At 45.6% G+C, this 20,575-nt stretch overlaps 1 protein-coding gene across 3 annotated transcripts; it reads right to left on the bottom strand.

The window, feature by feature from the left end:
* Positions 1–657: 657 nt before the first annotated feature.
* CTNNBIP1 (catenin beta interacting protein 1) lies at positions 658–18,718 on the bottom strand. Of its 3 annotated transcripts, none has more exons than XM_083375614.1 (6): positions 18,575–18,718; positions 10,133–10,184; positions 9,612–9,733; positions 8,884–8,974; positions 1,133–6,621; positions 658–1,027 (listed from the first exon to the last, which is right to left on the bottom strand). In XM_083375614.1, exons 3-5 carry the CDS (start codon positions 9,705–9,707, stop codon positions 6,563–6,565), a joined length of 246 nt encoding a protein of 81 aa, XP_083231740.1. In that variant the 5' UTR covers positions 9,708–9,733; positions 10,133–10,184; positions 18,575–18,718; the 3' UTR covers positions 658–1,027; positions 1,133–6,562. The 3 variants fall into 3 exon arrangements, with proteins under 3 accessions (XP_083231740.1, XP_083231739.1, XP_083231741.1); XM_083375613.1 differs by lacking the exon at positions 18,575–18,718 and adding an exon at positions 17,351–17,608; XM_083375615.1 differs by lacking the exon at positions 18,575–18,718 and adding an exon at positions 10,504–10,703.
* Positions 18,719–20,575: the final 1,857 nt, after the last annotated feature.

Raw genomic sequence — 20,575 nt, forward strand, 5'->3', positions numbered from 1 at the left:
CCTGGAGCGGGGCTTGCTTCAGGGGCTAGAGCTGTTAATCTTGATTGAAGACTCCTGGTCACAATCTGCGATTTCCGGCCATCCATTTCAGTTTCAAATCTAGGCATTAGCTGCAGGCTTTGGAAGCGTTCCCTTTAACCATCCTCTCTGCTACCAACTTGTGAAGCAGCTTTCACAAGAGATCGATGGAACGTTAAGGTGCTTCCAAAGTGAAATAGGCAGAATGCATAGATGCAGTCATTATGAAGCTTTATTCATCGGCAGGTTATATAAAAAGAGTTATATGGCATGGAAGCATCCATGCTTGTAAGATAGAAGATAGATAGGAAGAGAAGCAGAGCTAGAACAAAAGAAGCAGCCCCTGGGCAGAGGTATTTATGGGGGGTCTCGGCCCCTCCCTAGCCATAAAACTCTCTCGCCAATGGGGCTGCTGCAGGGGAGCAAAGAAGCCTCTTTGCTCCATCTGATGACCTTTTTGGGGAACTGCCATGGCTGGCACAAAACATGTAACAATTTATATATGCGTTATGTTTTGCAGAGTTTTTGATGGCTTCCCGACCCCACTTCGCTGGAAGGCCGGCCCAGCCTGGCAGCCCCTCGGCTGCCTTTTTTTTTTTTGCAAAATCAGAAAATACACAGAATACACTTCGAAGCCTCTGGGGTGTTACTGTTTCCAGCTTAGAGTTTTATTTTTAAATCAGTCACGTGGGCCTGCATCACACCAGAGGATGGCAATGTCCTCCAGGCAGGGCTTTTTTTTTTTACACACACACAAAGAGAAAAATCAATGTAACTGATCCCTTTCCTGTTGACGGCCTCTCCCAGCAACTTGCATCTCTTTGCCTCCAGGGGAAAAAAAAATCCCTTTTGAAAGAGAGAAGAGATTCACGTCCAGGATAGGAGCAGTAGTGGAGAGTGGGTGGATCGTTCTGGGCCACCCTCGGGCACACCGTCTTGGGTGAGGTGGGGGTGAATGGCAGGAAAGGTGTTCAATAAAGGCGCGGCAATCTCTTTGGGGCAGCCCTGCCTTTGGAAAACAAAAACCCAGGTCAATTGACGAAAGAATAAGCCACCGTGAAAAAAAAACAACACCATGGCTCAGCCTTTTAGGAAGATGGAAGGATAGACCTACTGGCTGTTCTGAGTCCAGGGTGCCAACCACAGGCAGCCTTCTCTCTCTTGGCTCTGGAGTGGTAGAGTGCTCTTGGACATGGAAGCTCCATTTTACCATCGTGCCTCTGAACTGTAAACAGGAAGCTCACACAGTCAAGATGTGAAGGCTTCCTCAGCTGCTTGTCTTCTCCGTCACAGGGGATCTATAATAATAATAATAATAAAGTTGGAAGGGACCTTGGAGGTCATCTAGTCCAACCCCCTGCTCAGGCAGGAAACCCTATACCAGGGGTAGGCAACCTCGGCTCTTTTATGACTCGTGGACTTCAACTCCCAGAATTCCTGAGTCAACTGACTCAGGAATTCTGGGAGTTGAAGTCCACGAGTCATAAAAGAGCCGAGGTTGCCTACCCCTGCCCTATACCATTCCAGACAAATGGCTGTCCAGTCTCCTCTTAAAAACTTCAAGTGTCGGAGCATTCACCACTTCCGGAGGCAGGTTGTTCCACTGGTTAATTGTTCTAACCGACTGGTGGGCAACCAGGCCCACCACTCAAAAGCGGCCTTTTTCTCCGTCAGTGCTCTGAAGCTCTGCCTGGAGACGAGATCCGACGCCGTGGTGGGTGTGAATTTCTTCCCTGCTGCTCATTTGAAAAAAAAAAAAGAGCATAAACAGCAGCGCGCCATCCTACAGCCCAGGACGGAGCAAGCCGCGTTAGACCCGGCTTGCCTCTGTTATTAGCGTACGCACGCGCCTTTTATTCCGATGGCATATTAATTGCATCTTTTGCTCTGCGGTTTATTAGCACAATTATAGGCCTTTGCTCCGCGTTCTTCCACCGACCCGCCTTGCCTCCTCCTCGTTATTTCTCCAGAAGGATGTTCGGCAGTCCCAACCCAAGCTTAAGAGCGTAGCCATATTGTTAATTAATTAAGGAATAATGCAACTCCTCAGCGAGGCCCTTTCTCCTGCAGAGAAAAACTGAGCACTTGTCGTAATACTAAAAAAAAAAAGTTTTTTTTTTAAAAAAAAACCAGAACATGGGATTCCCTCCCTCAGGCGTGACTGATGGATCCCCTTGTCCTTTGCACCCACCCACGCGATCCACCCCAACATCCTGAAAGGCAAGAACTTGAGACACAAAGCTCAGGCAGCTTCCAATGGGGAGGCGTGACTGCCTGGGCGGGGTTAATTTAACCGCAAGGAAGTTGAAATCATAGTTAGAAGATGGTCTGTTAGGCCCACGGAATCCAGCCCAGCGCTCGGTGCTGGATCCAAATGAAATGAAAAGATCTCAAACCGAGGGTCGTTCATTCTCTGAACTGAGCACCGATGATGTTACCTAGTTGGGTCATGAAAGGTCTGCAAGAAAACCAGCAAGCTCAGCCAGCACCAAGGACCCCATAATACTCCTCCTCCTCCTCCTCCTCTTCCACTGTGCAAACCCCACTCCCTTCTAGCACTGATGATGTTACCTAGTTGGGTCATGAAACGTCTGCAAGGAAACCACCCAGCTCAGAGAGCTCCTGTCAACCCTGAGCTACAAATATTCTCCTTTTATTGGAGTCGCCAATGTCCAGAATTTGCTTGAAGACCAGCAGGCCTTCTCTCACGTCGGTGGTCCCCGTTCAGCTTGTTCTATCAGGAAAGTATTATTTGATTTCCTATTAATTTAATACTAGGAAATTACTCGCGGCCTTCAGCCTATTTGAAACATTATTCCCTGGCGTGGACACGAGAGAACAGGAGCTAAATTTCTTATTGTACTGTTGTTGTTTCCCCCCCCCTTCCCCGATTCCGTTTTGGTAATAGAAGCGCATCGTCCTTTAAGGGGACAGGAAGATGGTGCCCGAGGAAGAAGCAGAAATTGAAGCCCATCAGGTGAACAAAATAGCACGGCAAGAGGAGGAAGGGATAAACGTCCAGCCCAAAAACTGGCACTGCGCCGCTGCCTAGGAAAAAAAACAAAACACGCCATCTGGCTCCTTTTTAAGTAATTGGCTCCCCGCCAAACAAATGTGGGAGAACTGTGCCGGAGCCCACCCGCCAAGATGAGACCCGTTGGGAAGTGGCAGCCTGGCGGCTAATTTGCAGCCCTGAAAACATCGGGCGAGCGAAACAAGCAACGCGTAGGGACAGGGGCGGGGAAGCCAGCGACTGGCACCGGGCAAGGCTCCTGTGGTCGATCGTGGAGGGGCACAAACTGCACCGCCCAGAGTTTAATAGGGAAAAAGGTTTGGGAGAAAGCTGGCCCTTTGCGGGATATCAATCTTTTCTTTGAGCGTGTGTGTGTGTGTGTGGGGTGGGGAGGAGTGCCAGGGCAAGGGGAGCCTGAACGTGAGAACTAATCGCTCTGGGACTGACTAGGAATATTACTTGAGGCAGGGAGGACCAAGGGCACGGCTGGCGGGTGGGCCTCTTGCAAAGAAGCATCCCCCTTGCAGCATTTTTGGGCATCTCCACTTGCAAATGTTCAAAAAGAAGCAACCTGAGGGACGCATGGTGCTTTTGGAGCTGGGTGGTTTTCTGGCAGACGTTTCATGACCCAACTAGGTAACATCATCCGTGCTAGAAGGGAGTGAGGTTTGCACAGTGGAAGAGGAAGAGGACGAGGAGGAGGAGTATTATGGGGTCCTTGGTGCTGGCTGAGCTTGCTGGTTTTCTTGCAGACCTTTCATGACCCAACTAGACAACATCATCGGTGCTCAGTTCAGAGAACCAAGGACCCTCGGTTTGAGATCTTTTCATTTCATTTGGATCCAGGACCGAGCGCTGGGCTGGATTCCGTGGGCCTAACAGACCATCTTCTAACTATGATTTCAACTTCCTTCTGTGCTAGAAGGGAGTGGGGTTTGCAAAAGTGGAGGAGGGGGAGGGGAAGGAGGAGGATTATGGGGGTCCTCGGTGCTCTCTGAGCTTGGTGGCTTTCTTGCAGACGCTTCGTTACCCAAGCTAGCCAACGTTATTTATTTATTTATTTATTTTAATTCCATTTATATCACGCCCTTCTCCGAAGACTCAGGGCGGCTTACAAGCTTAGCAGTGCCCTCCTCCTCCCCTCTTCTCTTTTTTTGCCACAACCCCCACTACCTTTTAGATCTTCTGCCCTCTCCATCCCACCACCCCACACACCCCGGTAAATTCTGCTGTCATCGATGAACGCAAAAAAACAAGATACACAGAAGAAGAGCTCTTAAAACTGTATATTTCCCCACCCCTTCAAGGTACATTTTAGCCCTCCAGAAGTTTGTTTTTTTTTAAAAAAAAAAACAAGAGACACTCACTTTGCTTTTCTTAGCAGTTTGGAAACGCCGAGCACACACCACGGCCTATCTATCGCCACATTGCCTATTCATCCCATCCAGACACACCGGATTGAGCTTTACATGGGCTTTCTTGAGGACCTGTTCCCCCCCCAGCCCCCCCAGAGGACGTTTATACCATTGGCAATGATCCTAGGTCGGCACCAGTTGTTCGGCATCTCATCCCTATACAACACAGAAGGACAGCATTGGGAAAAAGGGCTGGGACAAGAGTGAGCTGCCTTTTTAAACGGCTTTACAAACGGATTTTTGGAACGGGAGGCCTTGCAGCCGGCAGAAGCGCAATGCAGTTTTTTGGGGAGAAAACATACCCACCGAATTAAGAGCAATGTTTAAAGAGAGCACTGTTGAGGGTGGAGGTGTGTGTGTGGGGGGGTGTATGCTGAGTTTTTGGAAGAGCAGCACTGAAGGAGATTTTTTAAAAAATTAAGTTAACGAAGCAAAACAAAACAGCACCAGGCGGGGATGGAATTTAAGTTGGTCCTGACCACAAAACCACAGTCCAAATTGTACCATTTATTGAAAAGGAGGCTTAAGACACAAACATCTGTTTGATATTCTGGGGGGGGGGGGGGAAAGACAATGTCCTATAACACAAGGAAGAAAATCTGGAGTCTCTACAGTGTGGGAAATAGGTATAACCTAGAAAAAGAATTTGTCCTTTTCAAGAGCGCCGGCCTTCCGCACCCATATATATATATTTTAAAATAAAAAAAGACCCAAAATCTAACTTTCAAGAAGAACTTAACATTTTACTGAAAAGGTAAACTAGATTTATTGTTGAGTTTCCGGGGGGGGGGGACCACCCTTGGCAGCCAAGAAATGAAGCTTAATTTGCAGCCCCTGCAAATCAATTCTCATTTTCTCCTAGGCCAAATGTTTCTCAACCTTGGCAACTTTTTAAGATGTCTGGACTTCAACTCCCAGAATTCTCCAGCCAGCAATGCTGCCTGTCTGCACGGAAATACATGGAGCTTTTGGGATCCTAATACTCTGGTCTATAACTAATACCGTGAATTGGTTCTACCACCTGGAGCCCAGGTGTAGATTTTCTTTCCCCCAAAAGCAAGCTCAGAAACTAGATCGATAGCGACCAGAAAAAAAAAACACCAAAAAAACCCAGGTCCGATTTGAAGAGAAGGGCCGCAGATTTTCACAACCCAGTGACGCCCGCAGAGTGTCGGCAAATCTCCTCCTGAGTACAAATGTGGTTCCTTGGTTATTGTTTTTTTTTTAAAAAAATTGGAGATTCACTATCTCAACTCTGGGCTTTTGAGCACTTCCTCCCAACCTGAAGACACTCCAGAAAACCAGGAATTTCTCGAGAGGTGGTAGCCACAGAGGGTGGAAAGGTTAGGGGGGAAAAGTCAGCCCTTAACAACCAGCTTCTTCTGAAAGGCAAGCAAGCTTATAATAAATAGAGCCAAAGACCTACTTCTCCCACTCTCTCTCTCGAGAAACCGCAGAGCCGTAACTAAAACACACAGATTCCCCTCTTCCCCGCCATCCCAACCCCCCCCCCACTCGGATTCCAGCAAAACACTGACCTCAGCCAAACATCTACAGGCTGCTTCCAGTTGCCCATGACCAAGTCCCTCTCCCAAAAAATACACAAGCCTGACCTACATAAGCCCTGGGGCCTGAAGGCTTGGCAAATGGGGATGTCAGCAACCTTTCATTAGAAAAAGAAAAAAAAAAGCAAAATTAAATGAGGGATGGAGAGGGGGCTGTCGAGTTCTCTGAATCTGCCAATCAGTTCACTTTTTATGGGTGGAGGGGTGTGTGTGTGTGTCTGTGTGTGTGTGTGTGGGGGGGTGTTAAGCCAATCCTCAGTACATTCCTGGAGTTTATCCCGGATCGGCCACAAACCTAGGGATCCAAAGTAAGGGAAGAGAATCGAGGGCTGTGAAATGCATTGAGGATGGGCTGGAGGTGAGAGGCAAATGAATTTAGAGCAGGGGAAGCTATTTTGGAGGTCACAACAACTTTAGGGAGAGAGCAAAGGGACTGAAGACAGAAGGGGGCGGGGGGGGGGGCGGGCGGCGCGTCCTCTTATCTTCCCTCAACTGCCCAGCAACATCGTTTGCCCTTTTCCAGTTCTCTATAGCGCAAAGAGCCGCTCCAGTTACTGTCTTCTGTCTTCGGTCTCCGATCTGGAAAATGCCATCACGCCGTCCTCGGCACCTGAGAACACAAAAAGGGGAAAAGAGGTGGGCTTCTTTTGTTGAGCGCCAACACTGAGGGTAACGGTCTGGCTGCCTTTGGACTGGGTCTCACAAACGCTCGGCCAACACCCCCCTCCCACAAAAAACCCCCCACTGGGAATTCTGGGAACTGTAGTTTTCTCCTCTGCCAGGCAGGCATTGCACAAAACTTGGGGGGGGGGAGAGAAACACGGCCTTCGCGCGCTGCTCAATAGATCGGAGCAATTTTTAAAAAGCATCCTTGGCCTTCGTTCCAGTATGGAGTAAACAGTTGCGGATCTCACAGGGTAAATGCACTCTCCGTGGCATCTGCTTTGATGCAACCTGTGCATATGGAGCTAACGTAGGTATGGCAACCGCATAACAGGTAATCCACGTTCTCACAACTATTGTTGAGAGGCTCTCCAACCTCCAGGAAGTTTACTCCCTTTACAACGGGCTTTGTGGAATGGCTGTGTTGTTTGGTCCTAGTCTACCTGCCCAGACTATGTTTGCGTCTCAGCTCTGCGCTCCCCAAGGGATCCGGCTTCTGCTAGAACCAAATTAGCTCTATTGCTATAGCAACCAGGGCTGCCAGAGCCACCAAGGTTGGTCCTGCCACTTCAAAGGGAAGCATCCAGGATTCCAGCCAAACGAGACGGCACCTCTGCCGGACTTCAACTTTCCCTTTCGTTTCACAAACAAACATACACTTGGGATGTGCCACAGGTACTCCTAGTGGGAAGCGTAAAGCAGCATTATTGGAACAGCCTCTTTTTACTCTCTCTTTTAAAAGGCAGAGAGCTAATGCAGAGAAGATCAAAACAGGCTAGGAAGGAAGGAAGGAAGGAAGGAAGGAAGGAAGGAAGGAAGGAAGGAGGGAAGGGAGGAAGTTAGGCAGGCTGCAGGTCTGTGCTTCTCAAGATGAGCAGTGTTTAATATTCATTTGTTATGTATATGTAGGAGTGTGGGTCTATACATAGGTTGCATATAGAATGTTTAGGTGTGTGTCACGTACCTGTTCACTTTGAGAGCGGGCAACTAGATTTCATTTTTGATGTGTGCCATTGCACCCACAGTAAAAAATGACAATAAAGGTCATCTTATTTTATCTTTTATCTACACCTCGGCTCCGCTGTTTGGAACTTCTGAGCCAGGTCATAAGAGTGATCCCGAAGACCAGGGGTCTTCAAACTTGGCCCTTGGATGACTTGTGGACTTCAACTACGCGCGTGCCTGGCTGAGGAATTCTGGGAGTTGAAATCCACAAGTCATCCAAGGGCCAAGTTCGAAGACCCCTGCCTTAGATTCTTAATGACCCTGAGTGGGTCGGGATTGCATTAGTTAACTTTGATCACCATTCATTCTCCTTGCAGCACTTCCAGACAAATTGGGAAGCTCGACTTAGCAAGGAACACCTGAACTGCAAGCCACAGGGACCCTCGGCAGCAGAGTCACTTCAGGAATTTTGCCCATCCGCTACTAACCGGAGGAAAGCGGAATGCCGACTCTTTGTCAGCTGGGGAAAAGCTGTTCTGTTAACTGCACCCGAACCAGCCCTAGTGGAAGTAACATTGGGGAATAGCCATAAAAGAGCAAGCATGTCACAGGATTGCAATTAGGAGTTGCCGTCCTACGTTCCCGGGTCACTTCTGAACAAGCCAGAAAATCAGCGGTGACAGCAACTTGGTTTTGAAAGTCACTTTTTGCACACAAGGCCCGCTGAGCTTTGTTCAAACAGGTGTGAATTGTGTTTTCTAAGAGTGTGGTGCCATCTAGTGGGCTGCTGGATTTTAGTCTTCTGGGCCCGTTCTCTCATTGAGGAAATGCAGGATTTTATTCACCTCCCTAATGAGCGTTCGGTATTGCCCATCTACGGATAAGAGTTATTTGATGGACGAAAAACGTTGAGAAGGAAATGTACTCGCCAGCCTGCTTTAACGGGACACAGTCACACGCTTCAAACACGCCCAAGCTAACCGTAGGCGAGAAGCAGGACGTTTGAAATCCATTACATGTATCGGTAGCTGCATTTGTGCTCCCGTTTTTATAGATCCCCAGAGTAAGTAATGAAAATACTAAACGGAGAATCCTGGTTTAACATTAAAAGTGTGTGTGTGTGTGTGGGGGGGGAGAAACATATTATGGGCGGTGTAGAGAAGGCGACCCCCTGTGCTTTTGCTATTTTTCGCCCTTTCAAAACGAACCCAAGTGCTTCCACGTTAGTCATTGGTAGCCGAAGAAGCTATATACCGCGACTCACCTTGGTCAATAGAGTGCTGAGGAAGCTGGCTAAGCTGGCTGTTCACTACGCCTGCGTACGTCCGCAAGAACTCCTCTTCGTTGCTGGTTAACTGGAAAAGGGGCACAACAACAAAAACCCGGTCAGGCAAGGCAATGCAGCTGGCAGATCAAGTGCCTGCCCGCCTGCTTTTTAAGTTGGCGGCACATTTGTTTAGGCATTTATTTTTATTTCTTTATTTATACCGCACTTTTTATATTTCTGAAGATACTTATCGTCACGGCTGCCTCTCTCCTATCCAAGCTTCACGAGCCGACAGCCTGACATTAGCAAGGTGGGGGAGGAGGAGGAGAGGGAAAGACTGGGATGTAATGAGGAGGGGGACAAAAAGGGGTGGGGGAGGAGGGAACGGACTGGCCCCGAATTGTGAGAAGTATTCTGGGAGTTGAAGTCCATGAGTCACAAAAGAGCCGAGGTTGCCTACCCCTGGCGCAAGAGAATTGCACAAGGAGCATGGGGAACGACCCTCGAGATATCGCAAACCGTGTTTCTATATTGACAGGTCATCTCTTAAGGCTGTGGGGATTATATAGAGCGATCATCTCAGAAATAACGAAAAGGAATCCTTTGGCGGCTTGCAACCCACAAAAACTGCCTTCGGGAAAAGTCAGCGGGTAAACCTGATTAAAACCAGAAGGATGAAAAATCCGGGCTAGCAACGCTAATGAGCTCCTGGCATGGATACGTACGTTTGATCCCATCTTTCTAAGCATTAGCAGGACCCTCACTTTCTGCTGGATGTACATCTCCTCCGGACTCTTCCCAGGCGCAGCCTCACGGTTCATTCCCTTTTTCCCACTTTTGAAGACTTCTGAAGAGAGGACGAGACAAGAGTTATCGACTGGACTAGATTAACCCTGGGGGTGGGAGAGAGACTCTGCAGTGCCAACTGCCAACAGCCCTCAGTACGAGGAGCTCTTCGCTTTGCGTGACCTTCAGTTTGGTGGAACAGGTTGTCACGGGAGTTCGTGGTCCGTTCTTCTTTGTATGGGGAGAACTTTTGGAAGCTGGATGACTTTTAGTAGATCCCGCAATAAGCAGGGGAATGGACTAGATAACTTTTTAAGATTCCTTCCAGGGTGACTTCATGATTCCATAACACAGAAATAAGGCTTCTACTCACTCAAAACAAGCCACACGTTTAGGAGCTTCCAAGTTACTTACTGCCACTTTCCCAGCTCCACAGAGGAATGAGAATGAGAAGACTCACCCGAGTACTTGATTGTGATCTGTTAGCCTGGAAAATGCCACAAACAGCAACCCTGTGAGAACAAAGCAAAAAAATAATATATTTTTTTTAATAAGACACCCCAAACTAGTTCCAAATATGTTAAATATCCCGCTTTCGTTCCAGTCTTGCCTGGTGAAAAATTGCAAGTTGTTCTCTACCCCAGTGTTTGAACATTAGCTGTAATTAGTTTTTGTTCTTTTAATGTTAGATTAAACGTTTCAGCTCCTGGAGGAAAACTTTTGTCTTCAAAAAAACGGGAGGACAATTAAAAGAAAAAGAGTTCATTTGTTGGTAATAAAAGTAGTTGAGCAGGAAGAAGCGAGTGCCTGTTTTAATGGAAGCTGTTTTACCGTAAGGAAAATTTGTTTTGGTCAGAGTAGCTTCACAAAGCTGATAAGACACACGGCGTGCAATGCTTCTCAACGTGTATATAAACACATTGGCAAATCCATAATAATTTTAGCCACAACCAACAGGGCATTATTTGTGCAGTCCACATAAGGTGTTTCCATTCTCAGCCCAGTATCCTAGGAGATTAATGCCTTCCTTTCTCGAAGTTCCTGAAGTAACAGTAAAAGATGACAGAACTTGCTAACTCTGTTTATGTAAGCATGCTTAATCTCACTACCAAACTATACATTTTCAGGGTTCAGACAGCATACCGAACTATAAACAAATTCGTTTGTCGGACTGTTAGATAGAGACTTGGCCGAACGGTCACAGTTACAGATATACAATGCCAATTATGGCCAGCCTTGTTGTGATCCACCAGACAAGTGAACAGAATTGATGGGTGATATGGAACTACCCTAATCATCGGATGAGGCTGCTTTTAATGGTCCCATTTCACAGATGCAGATGGGAGCTCCCACACAGCGCTAAAGCACTTCTCTGAAAGTAAGCATTTATTATTAACATCATTACTGTGCCATCCAAATCTCATGATTCTGGATGGTGAGTAAGAATTGCCTGCACAGTTTTAATCCATCTATTTGCATAGGCAAAATGCTTTCTGATACTTATTTCTTACAAGGAGGGCTATTTTACAAGTACACCATATGCAGCCTGAAGTAGTTAAAAAGTCAGATACATCAAAGCTACGTTGAAATCCCAGACAAAATTAAAACCCTCACATTACATGCTTCAGCTTCACATGGTTTTGTGCCGTGCTGAGTACGGATTTTGGGATTTTTCCTGTGGCTAACACAGATAATCGGATTTTCTAAAAAAAAAATTGTTTGTTTCAAGCAAAGTCACAAAACTTTTATCGTTGTTAACTATAAAGCAATCCCATGGCTGGGATTTAAGTGACGGGGCTTAATGCATTTTTATCGTTTGCCCCCCACCCCACCCCCATTAAGCTGGCTACAAAGTAAAACTGGCATTTTTTTCTGCAAAACTACCGCTCCGCTCCTTCTAGAAAGGCTCGTGGCACCAGGAAACAAGAATTCACACGGTTTTCTCCCACAGACCTTTTGCTTAATGGAAAGCAACAATCAGATTCAAGCGCACACACAGTAAAAGCGATGAACTTTAGAAGCACAGGGCTACATAAATAAGCAAGCAATTACCCAGGGAACTTGTCTTGTCATTACTGATCAAGTAATCAAGTAATTTTTTTTTATTTGTGGGAGTGACGCCGTAGTATTATCTTCCTTGTGCAGCTGACTGCAAAGGAGGTTTTTTTTTAAAAAAAAAAATCCCCAGCATTTCACAAGGGAAACTTCGTGTTTCAGTTTAAAATTGGAAAGGAATGCTTAGCTTCAACTATCAACGAACAGCATTGCCCAAGTACCTGAAACTGGACATTTTGAGGGGAATATGTACACTGTCAATGGTTATGTACTAGGACGGTCCTAGGAGCAACCAGCAATGTTTAAAAAGACAGCTGTACAACAGCTGATCCACCACCAAGGCCTGTGACAATGTGCACTGCCTGTCTAAAAAAAAAAAATCACACATGCAGCGCTGAGTTGTTTTCTCAAGTTATTACCCCAAGATTAAAGAAGATTAAACCTTCACAGGGCCTTTAATAGTTACAATATGCTTATACTTATAAGGGCATGAGAACTGCAGCCTTCTTGTTATACAAGACAATCTTCCAATAAACACTGGAGCATTGAAATTGGAGCTTCCTTGTCTGCTGCCCTCCTCATAGATTCTCCCCCCCCCCCATTCATTCAGTCCGATTCATGACCTTGAACCGGAGACTGAATTAATTCACAATTCCATAGGGGTGCCCGCAATGCAGAATGCATACAGTTGTCCATTTATAAGGGAACAGTAAGATCCGGGATGTTTTAAAATCACAAGCTTATTTCTACCCCATGTTTCCAAGGGCTACTTTAAATTTTAGACAAAGCATGCACAGTTCTCATTAAAAAAAAATAAAATCAAATTAGCAGCTCTTAACCCATACTTTTAAAAAAATGTTTTAAATCCCAAACAGGAAAGCGCTTCATTTCCTGGATATGATCCTTGCATTTTCATAGCTTCTGTCATGGGAGATGTTGGCGAACGGTGAGGACGAGGATGCAATTCAAATTCTAGAAACCTCCCCCCCCCCGGGTAATTTTGTTGGATCAGACAGAGACAAGATACCTATAAATTATTATTATTCTCTTAAATTATATGCAGGCTATTATTTATACAAACAATTATCCGCCCAAGCTGCCTCCATTGTATTCCAGGTCAACCAACTGATGTTTCTAGTCTTCTTAAGGTTAGTATTAATTCCTTTCAAGATCAGGAAAATGGAACTGTTAGGAATCTTGGAAAGTCTGCTTAATATGCTCAAATTATTGTAAAGCTTTGCACAATCAAGGCCCAGAACTCAAATTACCTTTTTCTATAAAAGCTCAGTATTGTCCTCATTTTCCGAGTCAAATCAATATTCCATCGTAATTCCAGATAGGAAAAGTGCAATTTCATTCCACTTTCAGGCTTAAAAGCTGAAGCTGAAGTAGGTAGATAAGCCATTAAAACCATACAGCTCAGTGGCATTCCAAGCAGGTCGCATGGTATTTAACTACTGTTGGGTTTTGTCAAAAAATATTCTTAATAACTGCATTTATGTTAGTTTATTACAAATATATTTTCTAAAAAGCAAGTTAGTTTTTCTTATTGTACATAGTGAGAAAAATCAAATTATTTTTAGCCACAAGAAAAGCTTGTGAAGCATGTCACAGTCCCCCTGTCATTTCAAAAGTGAAAATTCTTATTTTTTTTTACTAAGAATTGATGTGGATAACTGATTCCATAACATATGTCTGAATGTAAGACCAGAGTTCATGAGAGAGAAGTTAACCTAACTGCTCATCTAAATCTATATACAGGCATTATACAAGAATCTGAGTAATGGCCCGGACAAGTGACTTATCTGAAAAGATTTAGTAATCTAGAAACACAATCACACATCAGAGATAAAAATAACCACGTGCAAGACTTTTAACCGTTAAAACACTCAAGTGATGTAACTGAAGGTAATTTTGTCTACAACAAAAATAATTAAATGAATGAAGAAAAATAGGATTTCACAATGAGGGGTGGGTGGGTTTTTTTGGGGGGGCAGGGGTAATATTAATATTTCTGCAGGATCCAACCTGGGTCGGCCACAGGGACTAGAGGCTTAGTTTTCTGAACTTTTGGACTCGTGCTGGAGCCCATCCTGTCTCTCACCAGAATGCTGGATCCTGCAACATTATCCCAGGACACATATATTTGCCTTCATTCGTTAATATTTCTCTCTTTTACAAGCCACCTGTAATATTTATGTTTGGGTACCTCGCAGTTGCTTTCAAATGACATTTTAATTACGACAACTTGAGAAGCTGCTACAGAAATGGCAAATCAGTCCTCTTCTGCTTTCCTAATGCAACTGGCAACAACTATAGTTGCTCATAAATATACGACAAATTACTAATTGAGCCAAAGTTTTTTTTTGGGGGGGAGAAATCAAGCATTTGTTGAAAAGAAGTGTTAAACACAACCTCTTAAGGAAAAGCTAAAAACGACTGCCAATACTTGATGCGAACAGTCGAAAGGCAGAATTTAATAAGTTGCATTTTGCCTTAAAAGCCCATATGTAATTTTATTTGTTGACAACTCGTTCCATCTTCCCTGAAATTGTTTGGACAACAGTACAAAACATATTCCTAATTCTAAACTATTAATGCTTCACGTACAATATCTTGTTAGCTCCAAGGTTCCCTACAAAATCAGCAGCAACCGCAGTACGTAGATGCTGTTAAACAAAACAGGAAGCACAAATCACTTCTAATTTCCCACAAGAGGTTGTTAAGCTCCGAAAAGCAAGCTCTGCACTGCCATTTAGTACAAGGCCAGGAAGGAAATGTGTTATCCACAGGACTGAGGTGTGAGATTCTGAGTTAATCTGCAGACTGCAAGCCTGTAATCTTTTTTTATGAAAACTAGGCTGTAACTATTTAAAAAAAAACACATAACAGGGAAGGAAATGTCCTCAGCAGGATAAAGCTGATTTCCTTTCTAGGCAAGGGTCAAATGTGAAACTTCTTTGCAATAAAAGAGTTAATAAATGTATGGTAACAAAGTGGCCTGCAACAGAAACAATTTAACCACGTTATGACCAAGTACTATATTTACAGATGCCTTTCTCAAACGGCCTAATCAAGAGCTTATCTAAAAGCTTAACCGGTGCTCGATTACTGCAGACTCTGTTTACCAAATGATTAAGTTATAGTAAAAGGCAGAAGATTAATACCACTATTAAGCTTTGGGCCACAGTCTCCAATTAATCCACACCTATCCTCAATTTATGCAGGATTAGCGTACATGCGATCAAACACTTATCACACCGATTTAACTTACTTGTGTCTATCTGCCAGCCGAATTGTGCAAAATATTTGAGCAGAGATGGCAATGTGCACATACCATGGGGAACCCTTATAAACAGGGTTTATAAACAGTCCAGTTGCTAAAATACCATACGTCGCCAATTCCAATGTTAGGATTTTTTTAAAGGCTTAGTGTATATTATTCAAGCAGACGAACTTGTCAATCTTCAAGTGGGATGTGACTCTGTTCCTCACTCAAAAAACTCCTACCAGTCATTTGTCTACTATTTATCTGTGCTCTGAAGTGACGCAAGCATTACAAACGGGACTTCCTCAAATCCTTCTCCTTATTCAACATTTAACAATAACATTAGCTAGCAAACCTGCCACTTACAAACATTTTTATGTCCATCTTTGAGTGCTGTATTCCAAATACTGTCATCATTCAGCACATACCTTCTGATCAACGGAAAGCAAGCATGTTGGTTTATGACATCCCCAGATTAGAATATCGGAGCCCGCTCAGAGTAAAACTGGATTTCTGGTTCCAGTTGTGGCAAACTAATCAACTTGTGCCAAAATTAATCGATGCTATCCATTCTGTTAGCACCAGACAATGCAGGTTGCACAGGTACAACTTTTGCAAGTACCGTAACTTACCGTCACTTTTATTTTACTGAAAAGTAACAGTCTCAACTGAGCACGGGGTCCATCTGATGACAATATCATACAGGTAGTCCTCGACTTACGACCACAATGGAGCCCGACATTTCTGTCACTGCAGTTGATACGTTAGTAACCTGGTTGTTAAATAAGGCTGGCTTCCCCCCTTGACTTTGCTTGTCAGGTTGCAAAAAGTGATCCCATGGGCTTGGGACACCGCAACGGTCATATCAACCACTTGACAGGCATCTGAATTTTGATCACGTATTCCTGTGGGGATGCTGCAAAGGTCGTAACTTTGAAAAACGGTCGTAAGTCACATTCTTCAGTGCTGTTGTAACTCTGAGCAGTCACTAAACGAACTGTTGTAAGACGAGGATTACCTGCACTCTGGTTACATGACCTCTGCTGTGCTCCATAACGTCCCATAAAAGACTTCTTTCAATACACGGAGGGAAAAAAAATAGGGCCGCATTTTTCTTAACAACTTATTAAATCGTCAAAAGCAGGCTGAGGAATTCTGGGAGTTGAAGTCCACAAGTCATCAAAGGGCCTGCCTTCAAACAAAAACACAGTGGCACTGAGCATTTAAAGCCAAAGGGACACGACCCACGCTATGGAAAGATCCTAAAGGCTGGATCTGCCGAGATGCCAACCTCGCGGGGGAGGGGGGGCGGCCTGTTGGAGCCAGCCTTGCCCAATTTCAACAGCAAAAGGTGTGAGGCAATAAGAGACAACCACTGAGAATAATTTCGCCGTTCTTTAGCCCTCTTTTGCAAACCTAGAAAAGCCCTGGACTCAGGGAGCTGGTTAGTTAGGCGGGTGGTGGGGAAAGAGCCAGAGACACACCACCACAGCCGGCCGACAACTGCCAACTCGGCTGCCAAAAGTTGAGAACTCAAGAGCAGTAATAAGAACCTCCGGCACGTAACTAACATAAAGGTAAAGGTTCCCCCGCACATGCATGCTAGTCGTTTCCGACTCTAGGGGCCGGTGCTCATCTCCGTTTCAAAGGCGAAGAGCCAGCGCTTGTCCGAGGATGTCTCCGTGGTCCTGTGGCCGGCGTGACTAGACGCCAAAGGCGCACGGAACGCTGTTACCTTCCCAGCGTAGCGGTCCCTATTTTTCTACTTGCATTTTGACGTGCTTTCAAACTGCTAGGTTGGCAGAAGCTGGGACACGTAACGGGCGCTCGCTCTGCTACGCGGCACTCGGGATTCGACCCGCCAAACTGCCGACCTTCTGATCGACAAGCTCAGCTGAGCCACCGCGTCCCTAACTAACATATACAACCCCAGGAAACTGCACAAAACCCCAAGGATCATCAAGTGCTAAGCTTGTAAGCCGCCCTAAGCTTGTAAGCCGCCCTGAGTCTTCGGAGAAGGGCGGGATATAAATGGAATTAAAATAAAAAAATAAAAAATAAAATAAGTAGTGCGGCATTTAAGGCTATTCAACAGTTTGGGGGGCAGGAGAAAGGGAGGCTGACACACACACACAGAGAGAGAGAGAGAGAGAGAAACACACAAACCTGAAGCAGGGAAGAAGCAAGAGTGACTCCATCTTGGAAAGAGACAAAAAAACACAGGCGGGTGGGGGGGGGAGGGACGGAAGAGAGAACAGCCGTCGGGGAAGAGGGAGGGGGCGTTGGAAGCCTCGAGAGCCAGCGCGCACGCGCATACGCGCGCGCTCTCTTTCGGCGAGGCCGAAAGGCGCTTACCTGAGGCGGTGGGTCGTTCTTTTTTTTTGGGGGGGGGGAGGAAGGGTCCTCGAGCCCCAAGCGCCGGACGGGCGACCCCTCCTTCCCTTCCCTCCCTTGGCGGCTGGGGAACGAAGGAGCCCCGGGCGGGCAGCCGCCTTCCCCTGCGATCCGCGAGCCCGGGTGCGCCGGAGGAGCGAGCGAGCGACCGCCCCTGCTGCTGCTGCTGCCGCCGCTGTTGCTGCGCCTCTTCCTCCTCCCTCCGCCGTCGTGACTCAGAGCGGCGGCGACCGAGGGAGGGAACGGAGGAGGAGGAGGAGGAAGAAGAAGAGGAGGAGGCGCCTGGGCGGCTCCGGAGGGGAGGGAGACGCCGCCGCCGCCGCCGCCGCCTCCCGAAACGCGGCTTGGCCGCTCGGCCTTCAGGCGGCAACATCGCGACGACGCGCCTGAGGTAAAAAGGGGCGGCGCTTCTAGGCCGTAGTTGAGGTTCGGGCCAGGCGGTGGGCGGGCCGGAGGAGAGGGGCGGGGCCGGGGAGGAAAAAACAAACCAAACAAACAAATCACACAACAACGCCGTCCCTCGCGCCGCGTGCTGGGCGGGCCTCGAGCGGCGGAATGAATGGGAGGGCGTGGCTTGCTGCGACCCCGCCCCCCCGGTGGGCGTATCTGGATTCCGCGATGTCCCTTCTCACTCGGCAAAGGCGCGCAGGGGAAATCCGGGTTTCCCCAACCGTGGGAACGTTGTCAGACGGGCGGGGACTCCCAGCGCCCGGAATCATGCTGACTGGGGAATTCTGGGAGTTGAAGTCCACGCTTCTTAAAAAGTTTGTTTATTTATTTATTTATTTATTTATTTATTTATTTATTTATTTATTTATTTATTTATTTATTTATTAATTTATGGGATTTATATCCCGCCCTATCTCCCGAAGGACTCAGGGCGGCTAACCACAAAACATATAATAAGTACAGAAATTATGATAAAAGTAAAATTAAAATCATCTGTGCAACTGTGCAAAGTTGTTGGGAAAGAGGGCGGTAGGAGGATCCCCGCCCCCCCCCCAGGAGGGTCCGGTTCTGATGATGCCCCCATCGCCCCCTGGTCCTCTTCTCTTTCCTTCCACCTTTCTCAGCGTTACAGCATTTCCCCCAAAAATGGTTTTTCTAGGAATGACTTTTGATGGGGTGGGGGTGGGGGAAAATACAGATGTAATGAATAGTAAATAAGTGTACGAGAGTACTCACTCTTCAATCGATGTTCTGCATGCAAGCGATCTCAATTTTAATCTCCAGTGTGCCCAAATGAGGTTAGCAGATAGTCCTATCTGGAAAGTCAGTTTAGTGTAGACCAGTCTTCTCAACTTCGGAGCCTTCTAGAAACTCCATCAGTACAACCTAACATGACATGATGAGAATTAAGTTGTAGATGTTTGCAGGGCAGTTTCATTGGTAAAACGGTACTGGAGTTATGTGTGTGTGTGTGTGTGTATATAATGTATATGTGTATATGTGTATGTGTGTGTATATGTATGTGTGTGTGTGTGTGTGTGTGTGTGTATATATATATATATATATATACACACACACACACACATATAGTGTGTGTGTGCATGTGTAAGCAGCTAATTTATAAATCACACACATATATACATATACATATACATATATACATATATACATACATATATACATATACAGTATACATATATACATATATACATATATACATATACACACACACACACACACACACACACACACATATATATATATATATATATATATATATATATATATATATATATATATATGCATCTTTGGTTATTCGGGTTTTTCCCCGCATAGAACTAAAGGTGTAGGGGCCCCTACATACGAACACCCGCGAAAACCTCAGAAAACAAATTATATATATATATATATATATATATATATATATATATATATATGTATGTATGTATGTATGTATGTATATATGTGTGATTTAATTAGTTGCTTACACATGCACACACACTGTGTGTGTGTGTGTGTGAGAGAGAGAGTATAATGTTATCTGTAATTTAAAAACTAGTTGCTTATAGACACACACACACACACACACAAAGTATATATGTGTGTGGACGTGTGTCCATAAGCAACTAGTTTATAAACTACAATAACGTTACAATAAGTTTGCAATCTACTGAAAGGGGCATACCTTCCCACCGTTGAAGGACTAATCCATTAATAATAAAAGAGTGTAGAATTTATTTCAAGCTATCTATCGCCATGCAACTTGTAAACATGTAAACTTCGGGCACACAATATATTAAACCTGTCTTAGAATAAGTTTCTCTTCAAGTCAAATGAAATCTCCTTTCGCGTGCCAAGTGGCTGACAGCAGGGGGAAGGAGGCTGCGGGGAGAATCTCTGGCAACTTATTTGGAGATTGGCCTCCCAAATAAGCAGCCCTGTTTTGAGGTGGTTTCCGTGAAATCCGTCAAGATATCAGAGATGAAAATCGAGGGGCACCTGCCAAGAGGACAAAGGGCAAAAGACCCGAAAAGCCTTCCCCTGGATTTGGTTGAACATCTCCTCAAGTTCTTCGCGCGAGGCTCGCCAGGCGCTAAGGCTTGCCTAGGCACAGTGAAAGCTCTGCTCCTTTCCTCTGCCTTCCTATTGAATCTCAACCCTGCCAGTCCCAGAAGTGAACATCCTGCGCTTTTTTCAAGTTGCGTTTTTTTTAAGCACTTAAAAAGGACATCAAAGCCCACAGACCAGGAAATTGACAGCCTGCGTCGGTTTCCGAAGACCTGAAGATGAAAGCCTTAAAAAAAAAAAAAAAAGCAAAAGCAAGCAGCGGACAGGAACTGGAAGGGTGCAACGATGCTGCGATCTGAGACTGTGGTGAACAGGTAACGCAAGGCACAGCAGGCAGTCGTGACAATTAATTATTTAAGAAAAGCTGAAGGCATTAGTGCAAGCTGCGAGGGGAAAAAAAAAGGGGGATTCGGAAACATCGCTCTGGGATCCCTCGGTTGGAGGCTCATTAATTAGAAAGAAAAGTCTGCCGCTATTTCATGTTTATTTGCAATTAAGGCATCTGCTTGCCTTTTATAGCTGACCAAGAGGCCTTTTGAAGGTGTTGCCGGCTTCAGAGGCTTTTTCAAAAGATGCCATATGGTCTGCCTTGTCCCTGTTTGGCTGATTATGTAATTGCTGGAGGAGAGGGCTCTGCTTGCCGTTAGAAAACTCTCAGCAACAAAAAAA

Source organism: Vipera ursinii, assembly GCF_947247035.1.
Source record: "Vipera ursinii genome assembly, chromosome: 17".
Taxonomy (NCBI): domain Eukaryota; kingdom Metazoa; phylum Chordata; class Lepidosauria; order Squamata; family Viperidae; genus Vipera; species Vipera ursinii.

Bases quoted from the DNA above. Each gene is read 5' to 3' on its own strand.
- CTNNBIP1 (XM_083375614.1), bottom strand. From the start codon at position 9,707: ATGAACCGTGAGGCTGCGCCTGGGAAGAGTCCGGAGGAGATGTACATC. The intron at 8,975-9,611 runs GTACGTATCCAT...CCCCTTTTCCAG, and splicing joins TTAGAAAGATGGGATCAAAC to TTAACCAGCAACGAAGAGGA. The intron at 6,622-8,883 runs GTGAGTCGCGGT...TTGTGTTCTCAG, and splicing joins TCAGCACTCTATTGACCAAG to GTGCCGAGGACGGCGTGATG.